Consider the following 20647-nt stretch of genomic DNA (forward strand, 5'->3'; position numbering starts at 1 on the left):
GTCTACAGCTGGTGTTCAGCAGAATTGGATACTCCTCCACAGATATCCAAAGGGCACTTCGTGCTACCAGCCAACCACAGGGTACAGAAGAGGAGGCAAAGAAGGTGGCATACCTGCCATATGCTGGACCTATTTCTGCAAAGATCAGAAGAATTCTTTCAAACTATTACATAAAGAGTATCTTCTGTCCACCCTCCAACATTGGGACAATGCTATGGAATGTGAAGGATGACTTGGGGCTACGTAAACCAGGCATTTACAACATCCCGTGCCAGTGTGGAAATTCATACATTGGCCAGACAACCAGGACAGTGGACGTCAGGTGCAAATAACACCACAGGCACACCAGACTCGGACAGGCAACCAAATCTGCCATAGCGAAGCACTGTCTGGAGCTTGGTCACTCAATGGACTACAACAACACCAATATTGTGACACAGACACCAAGATTTTGGGACAGTGTCATAAAGGAGGCCGTCGAGATCAAGGTCACAGACAACCTAATAAACTGAGACAGTGGTTACCAGCTCAGCTCGGAACGGAGTCCAGCTCTGGAGCTTATAGGGCCCAACGAAAGGAACCAAGAAACTCCTCAAGAAGTTTTGACGCCGCAGGAGCAGCGCTAGGCAGGTGCGGACCGCAAATGCAACTCCCGAAGTGGGCTGGGCCTCTGACAGCCGCCATGACCACAGATAATGGACAAGACGGGCGCAGGCGACCGTCGGAGCACCAGGGAACTGCCAACACCTTAGGAGCAGCGCCAGGCGGGCGCGGACCGCGAATGGAACGCCAAATGCGGGTCCGGCCTCAGACAGCTGCTACGACCACAGATGGTGGACGAGTCGGGCACGGATGTCCGTAGGAGCACCAGGTAAGGCGCAACACCTCAGGAGCAGCACCAGGCGGGTTCAGACCGCGAATGGAGCCCCCGACACTGGACGGGCTTCAGAGAGCTGCCACAGATGATGACCAAGTCAGGCACGGACGTCCGAGGGAGCACCGGGCAAGAGACAACACCTTACAAGCAGCGCCAGGCGGGTGCGGACGGCAAAGAGAGTGCCCAGCACCCTTTGGACATAAATACTGGACAAGATCCTCCAATACAGCAGTCTCAGGTAGCACCTGAAGAAGGCAACGAGTTACGTGGCCACAATATTGTGCCAGAGCGACACAAACATCTGGCAGTAGACCAGATTATTTCACATGTCAAGATCTCGCCAGGAAAGCCTGAAGAGTTACACAAACAATCCTGTTGGAAGAACATCCACAACTGAGCTTTATAGCACCACTTCAGTTGTAAATTACTTTATTTTCACACGACCGGTTTCGGACTGTTATAAGCCCATCCTCAGATGTTGTAGCTGTGCTGTGGTCCCCAAGTGCCATGTGTACCAGTTTACAACTGAAGCGGTATTTTCAACCTCTACTATAATAAGAAGTGCTTTCAGATTGGAAAAGCACTACATGTGTGTTTTATATCTGAGGGGAATTACATTGAAGGGGACAAAGCTGATGCTGCTGATGGGTAAGTAAAGATTCTTTCAAAAAACAAAAATTCCCATTGCTACACTCCTTGTATTACTATGATTCAGGGAACAACTCATCACAGTTTTGGTATTGAGTCATCAATATGCACATAAACAAGACTGAAAACAGTGGATAAATTGTTATCAAGAAAAACTGCTTCCCGCTCATCAGAATGTAAAATGCAGAGCACAGGCGTGCTTGTGCATGTTTGCATGCTTTTGGAGCCTGCAAGCACTCAGTGCCGAGGTTATCAGCACCCTTACACACTTTAAAAGAAACGAATGTGGATAAAAATATGAAAATGTTATCATGGAGTGAGGAGGAAACCAATAAAATGACACTCATGCACTCACACGCACCTCATTCGAGTTGATCCTACAATCACCATCCCACAAGCCCTAAGACAACGGAGAAAGGAGAAAAGGTGCAATATATGGAATTAAAACATAAATAAAACAACAGTGGACCTAAAAGAAAGGCACAGGGAAATGTGACTGGTAGATCACTTATAAAAAATGCAGGTGAGCCAGTCACACTGTTAACACACTAAAAATACATCCCTAAAATTTTTGGAAACATGTTGGCCAAATTGTAAAACGTTAAAACCCTCATCATATTTGTTTGAATGTCACCTAAAATAGAGAGCAAATCCATCAGCAAATCCTCCACAGCCCACTGCTTGGAAAATAGAACACAATCTAATAAAATCTGGCATACAGTGAGTGATCTGGAGGGTCCTCTCGCCGGAGCAAGAAACCATGCATCATGGGGCTGTGCCCTATGCAAAGACAAGTAAGGAGGACCTTGTCCTGTCAGACAGGCTGGAAGGAGGTATGCCATGGTCACACTGTGGGATTTACTAGATGGAGCTTATTGTCTGTCACTTCCAACCACTCATCCTCCCACTGACGCACTACTCTGTATCTCAACAGCGACGTGATAGCATGGCATGGAGATGGCACACAAAGCTAATAATGCATCATCTCCCCACAACACTCATGTGCCCTGGCACCCAGCAGGAAGATACTTCCTTTCCCAGCTGTTTTAGTTGGAGGAGGGCATCTTGGATATTCTGGCTACTACATTTGCTGGGTACAAATGTTGAGCAGAGTGAAGGACACTAACAGAATTGAAACAAACAAGGATTTTAGCCCTCCATACCCGCATCCAATGATGCCTGTGGGCTGAGCATGACACAGCAGCTAGTCGGTACTGGTGGGCCTTCATGGCCTGTTTGGGCAGAGTTTAATTTTTTAAAGGATTTTAGCACTGGAAGAACATCCAACCTGTCCCAGTGCCCACAAGATTGCATATAATTATTCAGAAAAGACATTACAGTCTTGAGGCAGTTGGACCTTGAGGGCACAATCTGGGAAAACAATTGAGCAACCAACAGAGTCCCACAGCTTCAACTGTCCATAAAGATAGCCACATAGTTGTGGTGCTTATTTAAAATGTCATAAAATATCACTTTAAAGGCAGCAGCAGCAGGAGCACAACTTCTCCTGTACTGCACCAAATCTAAGACTACACTGGGCCTCTGCAGTAACCATGGTGGCAGGTGGTTAAAACATTGGATTTGGGGTTGCACACACTCCACACAAAGTGACTCCAGCACACACTGCATACAGATCCCAAATGGCATTGTTGCTAGAGGACTTCTGGAGAAAAGATGTTTCAGGGGCAGACAAGTAACAGTATGGTAGGCGGGTAAAGTCAGAGCCACAAGGAACTTACATAGCTGACACATCACGAGGAGCTGCCACAGGACAATGAGTGGTTCCACAGACTCAGCACAGAGACTGTGGGGCTTTTCCTGTAAGCACTCATGCCCAGCCTAATCCCCTTATGGTGGATAATGTCAATAAACTACAGATGACGCATAGACTGTGCATCCATTGTCTAGCCATGAACGAACAAATCCCTGGAAAGTGGAGTGGATGTGCCCTGCCTAATCTGCCTGAAAGGATGAGCTGACTGGGGAAAGAGCTAAGGGAGGTATTGCTGTGTTTATCAATAACACCACCACTCCTCTGCTCTCTCCTTGGCTACTGACCTACAAGCGGTAGCCGTTGCAGTTCATTAGGTTCAGAACTGCAGAAGTGGTTGTGGCAGCACTAGATGGGTGACCAGACTAAACTTTTGGAGGAGCATGAGGCTGCACAATGTCAGCTACCGTGGCCTTGTCTGATGTTCTGCAAGGAAACGTAGGCTTTGGAGTAAGTGCAGCAGCGCAACTGCACTGACAAATGTAGGTAGTAGTGCTAACACTAGCAACATCTGTTTGTGTAGCAGCACTGGTTTTATGAACTGGCTGTTTAATAACCAATGCAAAGAAGGTAGCATACATGGGGGGCTGCAAGACTTTATAAACCTTTTTGGCCTCACCAGAGGGGCCAGTTTTGAAGTTTTAATCTCCTGTAACTTCCCTTATTCAAGGAAGACACAGCAGTTCCTGCTCCAGACAGGGTGAGCCCCAGAGCAATTCATACACTTTGCAGGAGATGAACATCTGACTACTTCATGGCCAGCCTTATCACATTTGCCAAAGTGGCTTCTCCCTTACATCCTTGCCCAAAGCGCTGGCATTTAAAATAGCACATTGGGTTGGGGAAATAGTGCCACATGGTTAAAAGAAAACCCACCTTAATATTCTCCAGGAGTTTTGTGCTATTAGAAGGGAGGATGAGCAAATCGGATTTCATCAGATCGCCTTTCACCCTTTTGATGATATTTTGCACATCTACAATGCCTTCCTGGGCCAACTAATCTTTCAGGTCTTCTTTGGGGATATTGGTGATATCGAGCAGGTCTCTGCACATCGCAACACCTTTGCTGTGGTTTAATGTGGTATGGAGCCCAGTCTCAATGGGATATTCCCCCAAGGTTTTTGGCCTTCTGAGGGTTTGTCACTTATTGGGAACTTGAGGGTTCGATCAACAATGTCCCATTCTACAAGTGTTTAATGGATTTTAATGTATGTGCAATCCCCTCTAAACCCTTTTGAACATAAAAAAGGTGATACTTCTTCAAAACATTCCTCTTTCCTTTTAACCGATAAAAACACAAAGACCAGCAGTGTGCATTCTGTTACTAAGGACATTAGAATCCTTAAATATCCCCGAGTCTAAAGGACTGGCTACAAGAGCCACCTTATTTAATTGGGTGTTAGTACCCATCAGCTGCCCACCCTTTCCACTGGGAGGAGGAGAATGAGAAAACTTCAAGGGTTCCATTTTGGTCCCGCAAGTAGCTAGGGGAATATGGGTTCACTCAGAGCCCCGTGTACCTCAGTAAGCATTGTACAGATGGAGTGTGGTAGTTTCCCCAAAGGCTACCTGCTAATGACTGTTCCATGTCAACAGCCATGCATCTCATCAGCATGCACCCCTTGAGATTGAGGTGTTTATACGGACACCTATACAGAATGCCATCACACAGACTGAGCAAACAGATCTTTGACTGGGTAACCACTAGAAACAACAAATGGATGGCAGAGGTAAAAAACGACCTCTACCAACTCAACATCACTGCAGACACAATAAACGACAATAAAATTCAGAAACATCATTATAAAAAGTGATGGAATCCCCGGCTCTGCGAGAAGGCAAAGTAGGGGGCTAGTCCGGAAGGCACCAGTCGCAAGTCGGACCTCACAGTGGTCGATAGGGTCTAGTATATGCAACGTCAAAGGCGATGCAGAACCATAGACAGGACTTCCATAGTATAAACTAGACTGGACCAATGCCTGATACAATCGCAGGAGAACAGAGCGGTTGGCAACCCTGGTGGTATCGCACAGACACCTACGAACATTGAGATGGGACCAGCACGTCCTCTTCAGCTGGCGAAGATGAGGGAGCCACATCAAACAGGTATCGAAGACCAGACTCAAGAAGTGATGAGTGCCCACCACCTTGAGGGGCTGGCCATCGAGGAACAGTTTCAGATAGGGATGGACTGTACGGCGATGGCAGCAATGCATGACACATGACTTGGCCACCGAAAACTGAAAGCCATGGGAGAGAGCCCATGAGTGCACCTGGCAGATTGCCTCCTGTGGACAGCATTCTGCAGCGCCCATTACGGAGGAAGGGACGTAGATACAAGAATCATCGGCATACAAAGAGGGCGTTACTGTCGGCCCAACAGCTGTCACCAGACCATTAATGGCTATGAGAAAGAGAGGGATGCTCAACACGAAACCCTGTGGAACCCTATTTCCTTGCCGATGGGGAGTGCTGTAGGAGGAGCCAACATGGACCTGAAAAGAGCGACAAGAAAGGAAGTTACGGATAAAAAAGGGCAGAGTGCCACAAAGGCCCCATTCATGAAGGGTGGTGAGGATGTGGTGGCACCAGGTGGTGTCATAGGCTTTATGCAGATCAAAGAAGACTGCAATGAGGTGTTGCTGATGGGCGAAAACCGACTGGATAGCAGACTCCAGGTGGACCAAGTTATCCACCATAGAGCGGCCACAGCAAAAACCACTCTGAGTCGATGACAAAAGGTTGCAGGATTCAAGGATCCAAAACAGCCGCCGACTCACCATGCATTCAAGGAGCTTGCAGAGGGTGTTAATAAGACTAACTGGACAGTAGCTATCCAACTGAAGAGGTGGCTTCCCTGGCTTCACACCGGAACAACAATGCTTTCCTGCCACTGGGTAGGAAAGACTCCTCACTCCACAGATGGTTGAAGAGGGTCAGTATATGATGGTGGCCTGCCACCAATAAGTGTTAAGAGTATTTGGTTATGTATCTGATACGGTCCAGGAGCTGTGCCGGGACAAAGGGCGAGGGCACTGGCAAATTCCCACTCACTGAATGGAGCATTATATGGTTCTGAGCAGCGAGAAACAAAAGACAAAGGCAGTCATTCTGAGCACTCTTTCAGGAGAAGGAACATGCCAAAGCTTGAGCATAGTGTTGAGTGAAATTTTCTGCTACAAAGTCCGGACTGGTAAAGACAATGCCATGCACAGAAATTCGTGCAACCCCAATGGGAAGATGGTGGCCAAAAATTCGCTTGAGTTTCGCCCAAAATAAGGGTGGTTAGGGCAAGAGATGTGGGCAGCCTGTCAGTTGGGAGGTAGAGATTGCAGATTGTGATTGGAGTGGCCAGATAGACCCTGACAGCAATGGCTTCCTGAGTGGTATGAAGGGGAACCCATTTACTAACAATGTCCTTGCGGACCAAGGTGCAAACACCACCAGAAAATACAAGCAACAGAGTAGAAGGCAAGAAGGGGCTGAAAATCTGTAAGGTGACGCCAATATCCATTACAAGTCCACTGGAGAATTCTCAAGCTGGAGTCCAAATGGGAAGCGAACAGACCGGAGTCAATCATGCTGCCAAGTCGACATCCGTCACCGATAAGAATGGGGTAATATCCATATACGTGGGATCAGACTCAGTTGGTTCATTGACTGGAGGAGGGCAAGGCTGCACCTCAGGGGGTACCAGAGGGGCCTTGCCCTTGTTCTTGGGTTTCTGCTGCTTCTCTTGGGAAGGAAGAGAAGGGCAGACTTCAGCGAGGGCAGGCACAGAATTACACCGGGCAATCTTGGCACACACCGGCCGCGGATCGCGCTGCCAATGTGGAGCAGCAGATTGCCTTTCAGGGGGGGGTGCCGGGAAGAGAAGTCCCAGGAGGGAGCTCCAGTACCAGCGGCAGCCGAAGGAGGGAAGCACTTCTCCGGCAGGGGAGGGGGAGCAGCACCCGAAGGGGTGGGTATGGGTACTGATGGGGAGGGGGAGGCTGAAGGCATGAGGCGAATGGGGTGGGGCTAGGAAGAGGAGGGGGTAGGAGGAGAAGTGGATGTAACTGAAGCAAAAGTAGAAGTCATAGACACAGGATGAAGCCAGTCATACTTTTGTCGAGCTTCAGTGTAGGTGAGCGATCAAGGTTTTGTACTCTTGGATCTTTTTTTCTTTCACAAACACCAGGCATGCAGGCGAGAGTGGAGAATGCTGTCCATGACAATTTACACACACTGGCGGGGAAGCACAGTCACTTCATGGAGGGGGCACCCACAGTCACCGCAGAGGGGATCAGTGGTGCAGTGGAAACACATGTGTCCAAACCGTAAGCATTTAAAGTATCTCATCGGTGGTGGAATATAAGGTTTTACATCACACTGATACACCATGACCTTGACCTTCTCTGGGAGGACATCCCCCTCGAAGGCCAGGATGAAGGCGCTCATAGCGGTGCTATTGTTTGGAGGGCCTTGCTGCACATGGTGAATAAAACGAACCCCTCACTGCTCGCGGTTAGCATGGAGCTCCTTGTCAGTTTAGAGAATAAGATCTTGGTGGAAAATAATGCCCTGTACAGAGTTCAAAAGTTGGTGGGGTGTGACAGAGACTGGGACGTCACCAAGACGGTCACAAGCATGCAGGGCATCAGACTGGGCAGCAGAAGAGGTCTTTATGAGTAAAGCACCGGACCGCATTTTATTCATCAATTCCACTTCGCCATACTTATCTTCAATCATCTCCACAAAAAACAAAGGCTTGGTCGTGGCAAAACTTCCACCATCCGTCCTGGTACAAACCAGGTACCAAGGGAAAGATTTCAACCCAAGTTGGCGAGCTTGACCCTCCTCCCAGGCGGTGGCCAGGGAGAGGAAGGCTGAAGGATCAGAAGGAGTGTCACACAGAATGGCCAGGATGGTGACGTTTTTGTTGTTTCATGCGCAAGGCATCTGCCCTAGTATCACCCACTCCGATCAGGGGCTTGCCCCATGGGTGCCACCCAGTCACAGCAAGGTCCGTCTAGCACGTCGGCCATTGCCGGAAGTTCTGGTGCCCCAAAGTGATGAGCATTGACTCCTGGGTATACACGAGTCGTTAACAGCTCAGGTACTAGTAGTGTGATCCCTGTGGTTTCAGGGGGCTCAGCCAAATGGGTACTTAACAGCCCCACCACACGGACTGGCTACCATGCTGGTGACCTAGCAGGAGGGAGGGCCAGGGTGCAAAGGGTAAGGGGAGGGGAGGGGGGGGGGGGGTAGGAACTTGGACCATGGAAACTAGGTAGGGAGATCATCCCCAAATGGCTCACAATGAATGGAAAATTTTGGAAATCGCCGAAAAGGAGATGGAAACAGCAAACTAAACAATAGCACATACCAAAACAAAGCCAGGAGGATAGCCAGGTCGACAAAGAAGTCCATTAAGGGAAAAAGAGTGGGCAGAGACAAAGGAGCAAGGACAGGAAGGGATAGGAGCAGGGATGGTAACGCAGCCTGGAAAGGAAAGGAGACTGCAATAGCTCGGGGCCCCGTGCATGCCACACACGTACCCACAAAAGGACTGTGGGCCCCCTGGGAGGCTTATGTCAAGAAGACTGTGACCTATTCTCAATTGTATTAAAGCCAGTTCTTTCCAAGTGTGTAGCTGCAACAATGTTTACTATGGCAAAACTGTAGGCATCTAGCCTTAATTTGTTATTTTGTACCTCTAGTCAGACATTCTCACACAACTCTCCCTTTTAGAAAAGAGGCAATAACATTCATGGGGATAGCACAGAGCAATATGTGCATGTGCCCCTTGCAACTGCTTGCTCATTTTCCATAACATGGTACCCAGCAGAATGGTATTTCCTTCCCCTCAACATTTTAATGTGCAAGATGTGTGTTCTATGCTTTTGACTATTTTTGCTTCTGGGTACATTTAATGAACTGTCTGTAAGCTACTTATGGAATTAGGGAGACTGAAAAAGATATTCTGCTGATTGTGACTTATCTGCTACAGAGCCTTTAGGATGAAATTTTAAATCAAATAATTATGAACATACAGATTCCATAAACTTACCCACATGGGATCTGGATACTCTACAAGTTCTCTTAGCTGTCTGCCAATGGTTTCCTTATCTTTTTCCCAGTTTCTATCAAGAAACACACATTCACCAAATTTGAATGCCCACCCCATAGTTGGAACATACTGGATTGATTTCTTGGCAAAAGTTTTACAATTCTGAAAACAAAATAAAACAAAACTCATGAAACTTCAGCTAGGAAACTATGACCTAATATGCCATGAACAAAGCTTTACTACAATTTCTCACCGCCAGCATATGTATTCGATCACAGAACAGCAGGCCCATAAGCCAATCAATTTCATATCGATGGTTCATGCATAAATAGCCATGCTCTTGTCCATAATACTTCTCAAAGTCATCTTTATTTATGTAAATTATCAGATCAGTACTGCCCCACCACTCCGCAACAAACAATAACTCTGCAACACAAAATTATTACAGGAATAACCATGTAAAATTATAACAATAAATAACAAATTATGTTCATTTTGAAACATCTTAAATATGTGAAATAACATAGGCCAACAAAAATTTTTTTTTGAAAAACTTTTTTTTACTTTGATAGCTGATCTTTATGAGCTGAATCCAAATTTGGCCTTTTTTTTTTTGTATCATCCATAGTTTTCAAGCAATATGTTTTTTATTCTATAGTATAAAAATCCTATGCTATATGGTACACGGCGAAATTAATGAAACACTTTGTTACAACATAAGCATGGTTTGTATTTACAGTAAGCTACTTGAAACAATGTGTATTAATAGAGGTTTCACTTGTCGGCTGGAATAATGGTTTGTACTTTCTTTCTCTTTTTTCTTCGAAGCTTCTTGTGTAGTTTTTTCTACGATGAGTCGCTTGCTGAACTTCTTGGTGAAGTGACCAACAGCAGTCCCCCCATCATGTTGGTGTTCCAGCAGCCTTGGTAGTGTTTTTCCATCACTTTAATGTCCTGGTGAAACCACTCTCCTTGCTCCTCACTAACATCTCCCATACTGTCCAGGAAGTAATCAAGGTGACTGTTCAAAAAGTTAACTTCTTTAACATTGTAGCTATAATAGCAACATATTCTGGGTCATTTCCATGTCAAGAACTTTTTAATGACTTGCTTGAATGATACCCATGCTTCTTGCTCATTTAAGGTCATTTTGGATTCAAAGTTAACATCAAACATCAATTTTCTAATGCCAGGTCCGACAAAGACTCCTTTTAGCTTAGCTTCTGAAAGGTGTGGAAACTTTTGGCAGAGATACTTAAAACATGGTCCATCTTTAGGCAAAGCCTTTACAAACTGTTCCATTAGGCCTAACTTTATAAGTAGAGGTGGTAGGCGTACGTTTTTTGGATCTACAAGGTTTTTGCGTAGAATGTTTTTCTCACCAGGTTTTAAAGACTCCCTCACAGGCCTGTTCTTTCTGTACCAGTGTTGATCCCTAGCCCTACTCTCCAATTCACACAAGAAACATGGAAATTTGGTAAAGCCACCTTACTGACAAAGGAGCATACATGTTACTTAATTAGACTGCCACATATCATCCAACCATGAGCAGAATAGCCTATTTTATTTAGCACTATTTCTAGGTTTTTATAACTTTCTTTCATATGTACAGAGTGTCCAATAGGTATAGAAACATACATGTTACCATTGTGTAATAAAACAGCCTTTAAACTAATTTTGGATGAATCAATAAACAGCCTCCAGTCTTCCCTTTTGTATTCAATACCAAACTCATTCATCAGACTGGAAATGTCTGAGCAGTACACAAAATCACCTTCTTGTTGAAAAAACTTGGAAAATGCTGCTCTTTCTTTCTATACATATATATGCTGGTCTACTGCCAATAGTTCTTTTCTTTTAATCTAGTGCCAAGCAATTCAGCTTTTTCTTTTGTTACGCCCAGATCCCTAACCAAAGCATTAAGCTCAGTCTGAGTAAACAATCTTGGCTCTAGACTTCCTGTGTTACAATGGAATTCATCATCACCTAGTTCATCTAAATCAGATCGTACAACAGAAAATACTTCTATTGGAACAAAATTTAAATCATCTAGTGGTTCAGGAACCGGCAAATCTGGACTATGCTCTACTGGTCAGATGGCAGGTGGAAGGTTTGGGTAGCTTATTACCTTCTCGTTTTTCGAATTATGACCAGTAATATCAACACTGCAAAAGTAGCAATCATCAGAATGATTTCTTGGCTCCCTCCATATCATAGTAACAGCAAATCTAAAGGTTTTTTTCCTCCTTTTTGGACCATTTTCTCAAATCTTCAACACACATAACATACCTTATGCAGTGCCCAAGATTTATCTTGATCACCAAGTTTAGATCCGAAGTATGATAGATAAACCTTGTTCACAAAGTCTGTAACGTTTCTTTGGTGTTTTTTAATCACAAATATAACAAGAACTGTCAGCATAGTTTTTACAACCACGATTAGACATTGTACTGAGCACATGTACAGGAAACGAGAAAGTGAGGATAGGTTGACAGTAAACAAAACACCATCTGTTAACACAAAAATAGAATCGAACTTTTTCTGCCAGCAAATGTTTTTTCAGCGGTGCTACCAACATCATCTACATTCATTACACCTCCTTTTCAAATTATTTTAGCTATATAAAAGCTGTTAAATTATTTAAAAATCGCTTAATTTAATAAATTTAACTGAAAATGTGAAGAAATGGTTGGTGATACAGTTTTTTAAGTATCATATTTGGATTTTCTGCCCTAAAAAACATAATAAGGCATTTTCAGCAAAAAAGTTTTTCCACTGTCGGCCTGTGTAATTAAGGTATGTGTCAATACAGGCAGCTCCAGCATTTTCTTTTCAGTAATGGCCAAACATGTTGCTATCAAACAAGTAATACCTCTTTATTGATCACACTAAAATGTATCTCAGATGTGGTTCCTACTCAGTGATAGAAACAAAGAATATTTAATGACACACTTTCGTTAAGCGAAATCTATATAAAAGCTTTATATATAAGAGTTTGGAAATCTATGAAAAATTAATTATAGCTCTACAGCAGCAGATGTTTGTTGAGGTAGATCAGAGTTCAATTTAGTATTAAAACAGTTACTTCTTAGTTATTTTATGGGGTGAAGCAACTAACTTTTTCACTTCAAATAAATTTTAACACAATGATATTTGTAAGTGTTTTCACCAAGAGAAACAGCCTCGAGGAAATCATAAAATAATTGCCTGCTGTTGCTTTAACCACACTTATCACCAAATTAAAGATTTTTTCCAAATCATAAAATACTGTTTTTGGCTCCAGAAGATGAGCTCTTCATGAGACAAATATTTCACAGAACCGAAGAAACAAAAATGGTCAAAAAATGTATTTAAAATTACGTTTCCTCTGCTTGGTTGGTTAACTGGGAGGTCAGAGGACTTAACAGTCAGGTCATCAGTCCCTCAATCCAGTGTTAGTTCATCCACAAATAGTGATATCCACGGAGTTCGTGTTCTGATGGAAGTACATAGGAGTGGTAATACTGAGGCACTGAAGCAGTACTGAGGGCAGAGCTTAGAAAGAATTTACAGAGTGTAAGGATCAGACCAGCACATACATCAGAGCAGAGAAGGGATCTCTCCAAATGTCAAGAGAAACCTCACCCCGCATCCAACCCCCACCATCCAGATGAAAGGTAAAGACAGTTACAGAGCAAAGAATGTCTTCAAGTCAGCAGATTTGGAACAGTAAAAGTGAGAAAGCTAAAGACGTAATGGATATCAACTGGACTGTCAATAATAAAAACAACAGAAGGCAAATAGGTAAAGCACACATGGGACTCTGTATGTGGCAGGTGTCACCCTGCCCATGGCTGTCCCACCCTTGCTCCAGTGCAGTCAAGACGTTAAGGAGCACTCACCATTCAACAGAGTCCTACATCTAAAATAGAAAATACAATGCAAGACAAAAGGAGGCAAACCACGTCTAACAGCTATGAAAACAGAGTAAGAGACGGATGAAACAGCAAGGTGATCAAGAAAGTAAGGTCGGCAGCTCCCAGACCCAATACACAGCAGGGGATGCCCCAACCCAACCACTCCGCCTGACTCAAAGGTAGCTTAAAATCTTATACCTGAAAATAAAAGTCACCTTCACAGAGAAAAGAGAGACCCAGTTACACCATCTGCAAATAATCTGCGAGTATTTGAAGCACAGAATGGAGGGCACGAAGGGGGCATTTCACCACATTAAGAGCTAATGACTACCGTATTTACTCGAATCTAAGCCGCACTCGAATCTAAGCCACACCTGAAAAATGAGACTCGAAATCAAGGAAAAAAATTTTCCCGATTCTAAGCCGCACCTGAAATTTGAGACTCGAAATTCAAGGGGAGATAAAAGTTTTAGGCCGCACCTCCAAATCGAAACTAAGTCGGTCCATTATGATACGAGACACAATTGAGGTCGAATGAATGACGATACAACTACAATAGTTTGGTTCGAGTCGTAAGCTTAGCAGTTAAGCTTTACCAGGTAGCCATTGCTATGCGTCAGGCGCTCCGTGCGTATTTATACGGGTACCCTTCCTTTTTCACGTGCTTCGTCTGGTTTGAATTGATTGCTTATTTTTCTTTGATCTGATAAGTGCCGTTATGTGTTTACGTCACTCTAAGCTGAAAATGCATTACTGTACTGTGTCATGCATTGTTTGTCGCATTCTGATAATGAGTGTTTACGGCCTGTAGCCGCTCGCGGCTTGGCTTGCTCTTGTGCGCGGTTACTTACACTGCTGCTTTCTTTGATAATGATCACCAAGAACCAAATAATAGACTGCATATGATGGAAGATGTTCTGAACGACAGTTTAGCGAACATTTTTCTCCGTTTGAAAATGTTTGCAGACGCCTCTTTAGTACATTATATTCTGCACAGAAATTAGTCAGCTTAGATTTAATAATCTAGTCAATTGCCGTGCTTCATTTCTGACTGTATCACTATTAGGCATAAGAATAATACGAATATAAACATGACATGATTTGTGTATTCTTCCGTGTTTGCTGTGCACTCGCTCTAGTTTCGTAGTTTATTAGGCAGACATGATTTAAATGAGACAGCAGCAAACACGAAAGAATACATGGCAAAATGTTTATATTCATATTATTCCTATGGTGAAGAGAATACTGCATGTGATTCACAATTCATGAAAGTTCCTAGTAGCAACCATCTCTTCTCACAGGTAGGAAAAAATTCAGGACGTAAAGTTTCCCATATTCACAAACATCCCAAACAGTCTTGCCAGTCGGATTTTCGTAGTACATTGAAATGCTGCTAGAAGATGAACAATACGAAATTTCTATTTACTTCGTTGGATAATGTATGAAAGTGCAGTGGTCGAAACTCGGGGCGGAGAAAAAAGGTCGTTTTCCACCTTTTTTTAAAAAAATTTATTTACTGACGAAGAGGTTTTGGCGCCAGTATTTATCTTTGTGCCTGCAAAACATGTCTGTTGTAGCGCTACATATATTCGATGGCAGAAGTTAGTTGTGGCGGCACCTACCAACATTTTTCAGAACTTCCGCTTACTTTGCACTCGATTCTAAGCCGCAGGCGGTTTTTTGGATTACAAAAACCGGAAAAAAAGTGCGGCTTAGATTCGAGTAAATACGGTAAGCCTCTACATCTATGAAATGGGGGTGGCTCATTAAGTAAAATAAAACTATGGGTTAGCCTGGTATGACCAATGCGGAGTCAACATAGGGCAGTGGATTCCTTCTGGGAGGGACAAAAGGAAGGGTGCCTTGCAGCAGCAGTAATCCTCTTGATAGTGCAGAGTTTATTAGAGAGGGCAGCAGCCAATCAGATGTTGCTCTCTCTCCAAGTGAGCAGAGGTCTTAGTTCCACCTGCACATCTACACCTGGAACTGATAAAATGGATGGGAGGCAAGTAATTTCTTCTCTAGCCAAATGGTCAGCCAGTTCATTCCCCCAGGATACTTACAGCCTTGGGACCCAGAGAAGGGCAACCAAGCAGTCAGTATGGCTAAATTCAGTGACCACAGGGCGACAGGAGCAACAGTGTTCAGTGATCTGAAGATTGGGCACTAAGTCATTATATATTAAAAAGTGGTCAACACAGGCCTGTTAATGGCTACCAGCTCTGCTGTAAAAACACTGCATGTTCCTGGCAATGAATGGCAGGGGATGCGAAAGCATTTCCCATCTTACCTAGAGTTTTTGATCCATCTGTATAAGATATGGTAGTGCCCTGAAACTCCTGAAGAGCTCAACGAAACAGATGCTGAAAGATCATGGGGGTGGACTTTCGGAGCCTGAAATTAGATCGGTCCTAACTTGTGGTCTGGGCACCAACAAAGAGGGGGACAGTGGGGGGCAAGAGGAAACACAAGAAGCATATTCCAGGAAGGTGAGGCAGATATACAGGCAGAGGAATGCGAGGCATTACAACTGGCAATCTCAACCAAGTGTAGGTATCAGTAGCTCAATGCCTCTTGTATGCAAAAAGAATGTGATTCGTTGAATAATCAGGGAACTGTCAAATGGCAACTGCATAGGAGACTGTGAGTTAGTACCTTTTGAACTGAGGCAGTAAGATCCTGACTTTGGCAAGGAGACTACCTGAAGGACTAGTCTGGAAGGCACCAGTCACCACTCAAACTCCATGACGGACTAGGTATAACAGTTAACAAAGCCAAAGGTGTTGCCAAGCCATAAAGCTGGCAACTCTAGTCCTGTCAGGACGAGACCAGGGCCCTGTAATTATGGAGAAGAGCAACATGATCTGCACCCCAAGAGATGGGGCAAGGAAGCTTCCACATACAGTCTTTAGCTGACAAAAATGGGAGAACAAATCAGCTAATTATCAAAAAGAAGGCCCATAAACTGGGATTGTGCAACAACTTCCAAGTGGTGGGTACCCAAGTCAAGTTCCAGGCCAGGATGGGCCGTGTAATGACAAATACATGGACCACATTTTTGCAGGAGAGAACTGGAAACTGAGAAAGGGTCCATGCACAGTCCCATTAGATGGCACCTTAAAGCTAGCGTCCAACCAAGGCTATTGAGTGGAAGCTGTACCAAATGGAAAAGTTGTCAATATACAGTGGTCACTAGCCCACTAATGGTGATGAGGACGAGAACGACAAACATGACAGGTCAATGCCATTCTCCTTGTCCCGTGGAGAGCTGAGTGAAGCATCCCACGGAACACTAAACAACCAGCTGATAAAAACTAATTAATAAAAAATCAACTGGAAGTCTCATAAGCCACAGTTATGGAGGTTAAGTAAAAGGTTACGGTGCCTAGCAGTGTCTTATGAGTTTTATAGGTCAAAAAGCTTGCAATGAGGTGTCGGCATTTAAAAAGAGCCTCTCAGATTTCTTTTTCAAACTGGATCAGATGGCTGGTTGTGGATCGTCCCTCATGGAAACCACATTATAGTGGGACAAAAGGCTAAAAGACTTGAGAACACTGCATAATCTGTGTGCAACCATCCTTTCAAGCTGTTTTTGCCTGGCTTACGAACTGGGACGACGATACTAGGAAGCAAATGCAAAAGGAAGACACCTTCGAGCCAAACATGGTGAAAAACCCTGAGTAGATGCAGCTTTGAATAACATTCAAGTGTTCGTACATCCCATTATGAACTGAATCAGGTCCAGGAGTCATATTGGGAGATAAGATGTTCCCTGTCAATCAAAATCTCATTATACGATTCAGATTGGCGAAGGTTGAAACATATCAGGACAGTTTCAACTCATCTTTTTCATAGCAGAAGGGTAGCTGGATAAGAGAGGACAATGATTGTTGCAAAGTGGACTGCAAGGCATTCAGCAAGAACTGATGCATCAGTATAAAAATCACCCTAAAGGACAAAACCTGGAACAGTTGATGCTCAGAGGTGTCCAGGAGACTATGGAGCTTGGCCCACACCTGGAATGAAGAGGCTTATGTTCTCAGGGAGGAGACAATGTGCCCACCATTCCTTCTTACTGCATTCAATTAGATAGCGAGCCTTCACACGAAGTCACTGAATAGTGATAAGGTTGCCAATGCAATTGATGGGGGAAAGGAAACAGCAGAGGCATACAACTGCCAGTTGCCGCTTCAAAGCACTCAGTGCAGCAAGATCACTGGAAAGTGGTCACTGTCACAAAGATCATCATGCAGTGAAGCCACGAGACTGAAGGAGATCATTAGATTGATAGCTGAAAAGATACCATGGATGATACTAAAGTGGTATGAGTACCATCTTGAGAAGAGAGAGATCATGGTTGGTAAGAAGCTGGTGAAGCAGAAGGCCCCTACAACATGCCAAAGGTAGTGGTAGGGATGGGGGGAGTTGTTGAATTAAAGTGGTCAACTAGAGATAAGTATGGGCCTACCTGGAAGTATGTAAACATTACAAATTGTGGTCCTTAAAGATGTTTGCACTCACACCTCTATTGCTTCCAAAGTGTTATGAAGTGGAATCCACTGACTGAGCACATCTCTGTCACTGAAGAGACCCTGCAGATGCCCTCCCAGAGCCAGTGCAATTCTGACAGAAGGTATGATATGATAACCACAGAAGATTGGAAAATGGTCAGCAGAGAAGTGTGTTTCTTTTAGAACAACACACATTGCAGAAGAAGAGGAAATACAGTATTGTAGTTCCGGCAGGTGACGTTAGTATGCATTACAGTTCCACTGAATGATAACATTACAGGTGTCCATGTTAGGCGTGAAGGGGCCAGGAGAACTAGTCACACTCCTCGTTCACCGCCTGTCACCAATGACAATGGAATCACATCAATGAGCATTGGTTCAGAAACCATAGGCATGGCGGGACCAGTCTTTTGCATAACTGGGCATCATATCAACAGGATGTAAGTGTTCACGTTTTTTACATTGCTTAGTATATGACAAGCAGTCAACAGATTGTTTTCCTGTATTTGCAGTTCTTTCTTGAAGAGCAGGCAAACTGGTGCATGTGTAGGATGGTGTTCTGAGCAATCGACACACAAAGGTGGTTGTCCACAAGGACTACCTTCATGGAGTGATCGTCTGCGGTTACCACATTTTGAATCTGCTGTGGAGTGGGATGACATGAGCAAAGCACAAGCTTTGATGCACCTACTGGGTTGTGGGATATAAGGCTTCATGACACACCTGTACATCATTCCAGGAGGACACTCCCTTCAAAGGCTAAGATAAAGGAGTTAGTACCTATCCTATAATCTTTGGGATCTTTCTGAAAGCATCATAGAAAATGGGGTTGTAAATATGTGCAGTAAAGTTTCCATTCCTGTCTGAAGAGACAGCCAGATCAGAACAGACAATGTTCTGGTGAAACTTAATGCATTTCATGTGGAAAAACATCAACCATGATGCCACCTACTCCTATCAAGGGCTCTCCCCATGGGTGCTACCCAGCTACAGCTAAGACCATCTAGCATGATAGCTATTTCCAGAATGAGATTTTCACTCTGCAGCGGAGTGTGCACTGATATGAAACTTCCTGGCAGATTAAAACTGTGTGCCCGACCGAGACTCGAACTCGGGACCTTTGCCTTTCGTGGGCAAGTGCTCTACCAACTGAGCTACCGAAGCACCGAAGTTTCATGATAGCTATTGCCGGGAGTCTTGATGCATCTACTCTTTTGCATGCATGGGGAGCTAGCAGTTCAGGCATCTGCTCAGGGGCTGATAACTGTAGATGCAAAGCTGCAATCCAGTAGCAATAATTATTCGAAGCAAGCCACATTACTACGAGAAAGTTTCGTGAACAACTCTCTTGAAGATGGATCTGTACTGTGACAACATTCCACAGTACTAACATTTGTGAATGGGGGAGCACTGCTGTGACATTTTAAACAAATGAATATTGAATAAAGAATTCAGTTTTAAATATTTGTGTAGCATTTTCTCCTGTCAACAATTTTACTTATACAAAATCAGTCAACTCGAGCTATAGGATTTTGATCTTATAGGCATGAGCTGTTCCACAGCAAGATGTTTGCTTGCGGGTACTTTCTTAATTCATTTGTATATGTACTCCCAATTTAATTAATTTTGCCCTTCAAGCTCAAATATTATTAATCCATCACGTTCAGATTGCATATGACAGTCTACAGCGCAGCAACATGTCACTGCTTCTTTTTGTAATCAAGATCATCGAAACTCCACCAACACCTATGCAATGCATAGATATTCAAAAGGTGAACAATATCCTCCATTCCCAACTTCATATTTCAGTTTGTTTACACTCTACCAACACACCTAACATCCAGACTCACGCAACTACTGTCGCCAAAGTTTTAAAAAGCTGATAGTTCACTAAAGAGTTGCGCAAGTGCGCGACATGCATGCGCAGTGGCCAGTTGCATAGTTGCATGCAACCTAGTGTCATCATGTAAGCTAGGATTAAATCAATTACACTGTCAAATCATTACTAATTAGTATGCCTTTTCTAAGCACACAATAATTTTTAAAAATAAAATTATTAACACAATACTCATTTTATGGAAACAGTGATCACGATACATCCAAATGAACAGATTTTATGTATAAAACTTCCAGATGCACTATTCCCATATCTGCAAACTGTCACAGCAATACTGTTAAAATTCTAGACAAGACAAAGTTTTGATCCCAGGAAACATACATAAGCTAAGAATGTTTTAAACTGAACAGTAGAAGCATCAGTTATTGAAACTAGTGCTGTAATGTCAGAAGAGTTAAATACTAATCAAATAAATTTCCTGGATATTTATTTTTCTTAGGCATAAATATTTCCCACAGCATGTCTCATTACAACAAGAATGTTGTGGCAACAATTTTCAATATTGTTTAAGATACTGTCAATGCTATAGTTTGAGAAAAATGTACTGTAATGAATTACAGCATAATTCACAACAATTATCATTTGTATTGACAATGGTTCCACAGCTATTCATTCTAATTCTGTGAAAACTAACGGGTAACTGAATATATCTCTTCAGTGGTGCACATTTCCATTGACAGTACGATAAACTTTCAGGTAGACTGCTACTAAATCAGCTGAAAGAACAGAAAATAAATAATTCTGGACACATATTTAGTACAAAATAATTAAAGTAATTATAGTATTTCTTATTGAGAGCTAGTGTTTCATAATTAAGAAACAGCAGGATTCCAGAGCTGATGTCCATCTGCTTGATAAACTTGGTTATAAAAATGATTGACCGTTATTTAACAGCCCCTTATGCTATCTATCTACATGAAAACAGACTCTAATATTATTAATTCAGAAAAAAATAGTCCCCTGTGTGCTGTACAGGCTACACCTTATGTGTCTGC

The 20647-nt window shown here is 43.5% G+C and overlaps 1 protein-coding gene across 2 annotated transcripts in view; it reads right to left on the reverse strand.

Moving 5' to 3' along the window:
• Positions 1-20647, reverse strand: part of LOC124712551 (1-acyl-sn-glycerol-3-phosphate acyltransferase gamma-like) — an 82583-nt gene that overhangs the window by 46149 nt on the left and 15787 nt on the right. For both annotated transcript variants that reach the window (XM_047242861.1, XM_047242863.1), the window contains exons 3-4: positions 9602-9774; positions 9349-9510 (exon numbers count right to left, since the gene is read on the reverse strand). In XM_047242861.1, coding sequence (XP_047098817.1) covers positions 9349-9510; positions 9602-9774 — 335 coding nt within the window. The remainder of the gene's footprint in view (positions 1-9348; positions 9511-9601; positions 9775-20647) is intronic.

The sequence above is a fragment of the Schistocerca piceifrons genome, chromosome 8 (assembly GCF_021461385.2).
Source record: "Schistocerca piceifrons isolate TAMUIC-IGC-003096 chromosome 8, iqSchPice1.1, whole genome shotgun sequence".
NCBI classification, from domain to species: Eukaryota; Metazoa; Arthropoda; class Insecta; order Orthoptera; family Acrididae; genus Schistocerca; species Schistocerca piceifrons.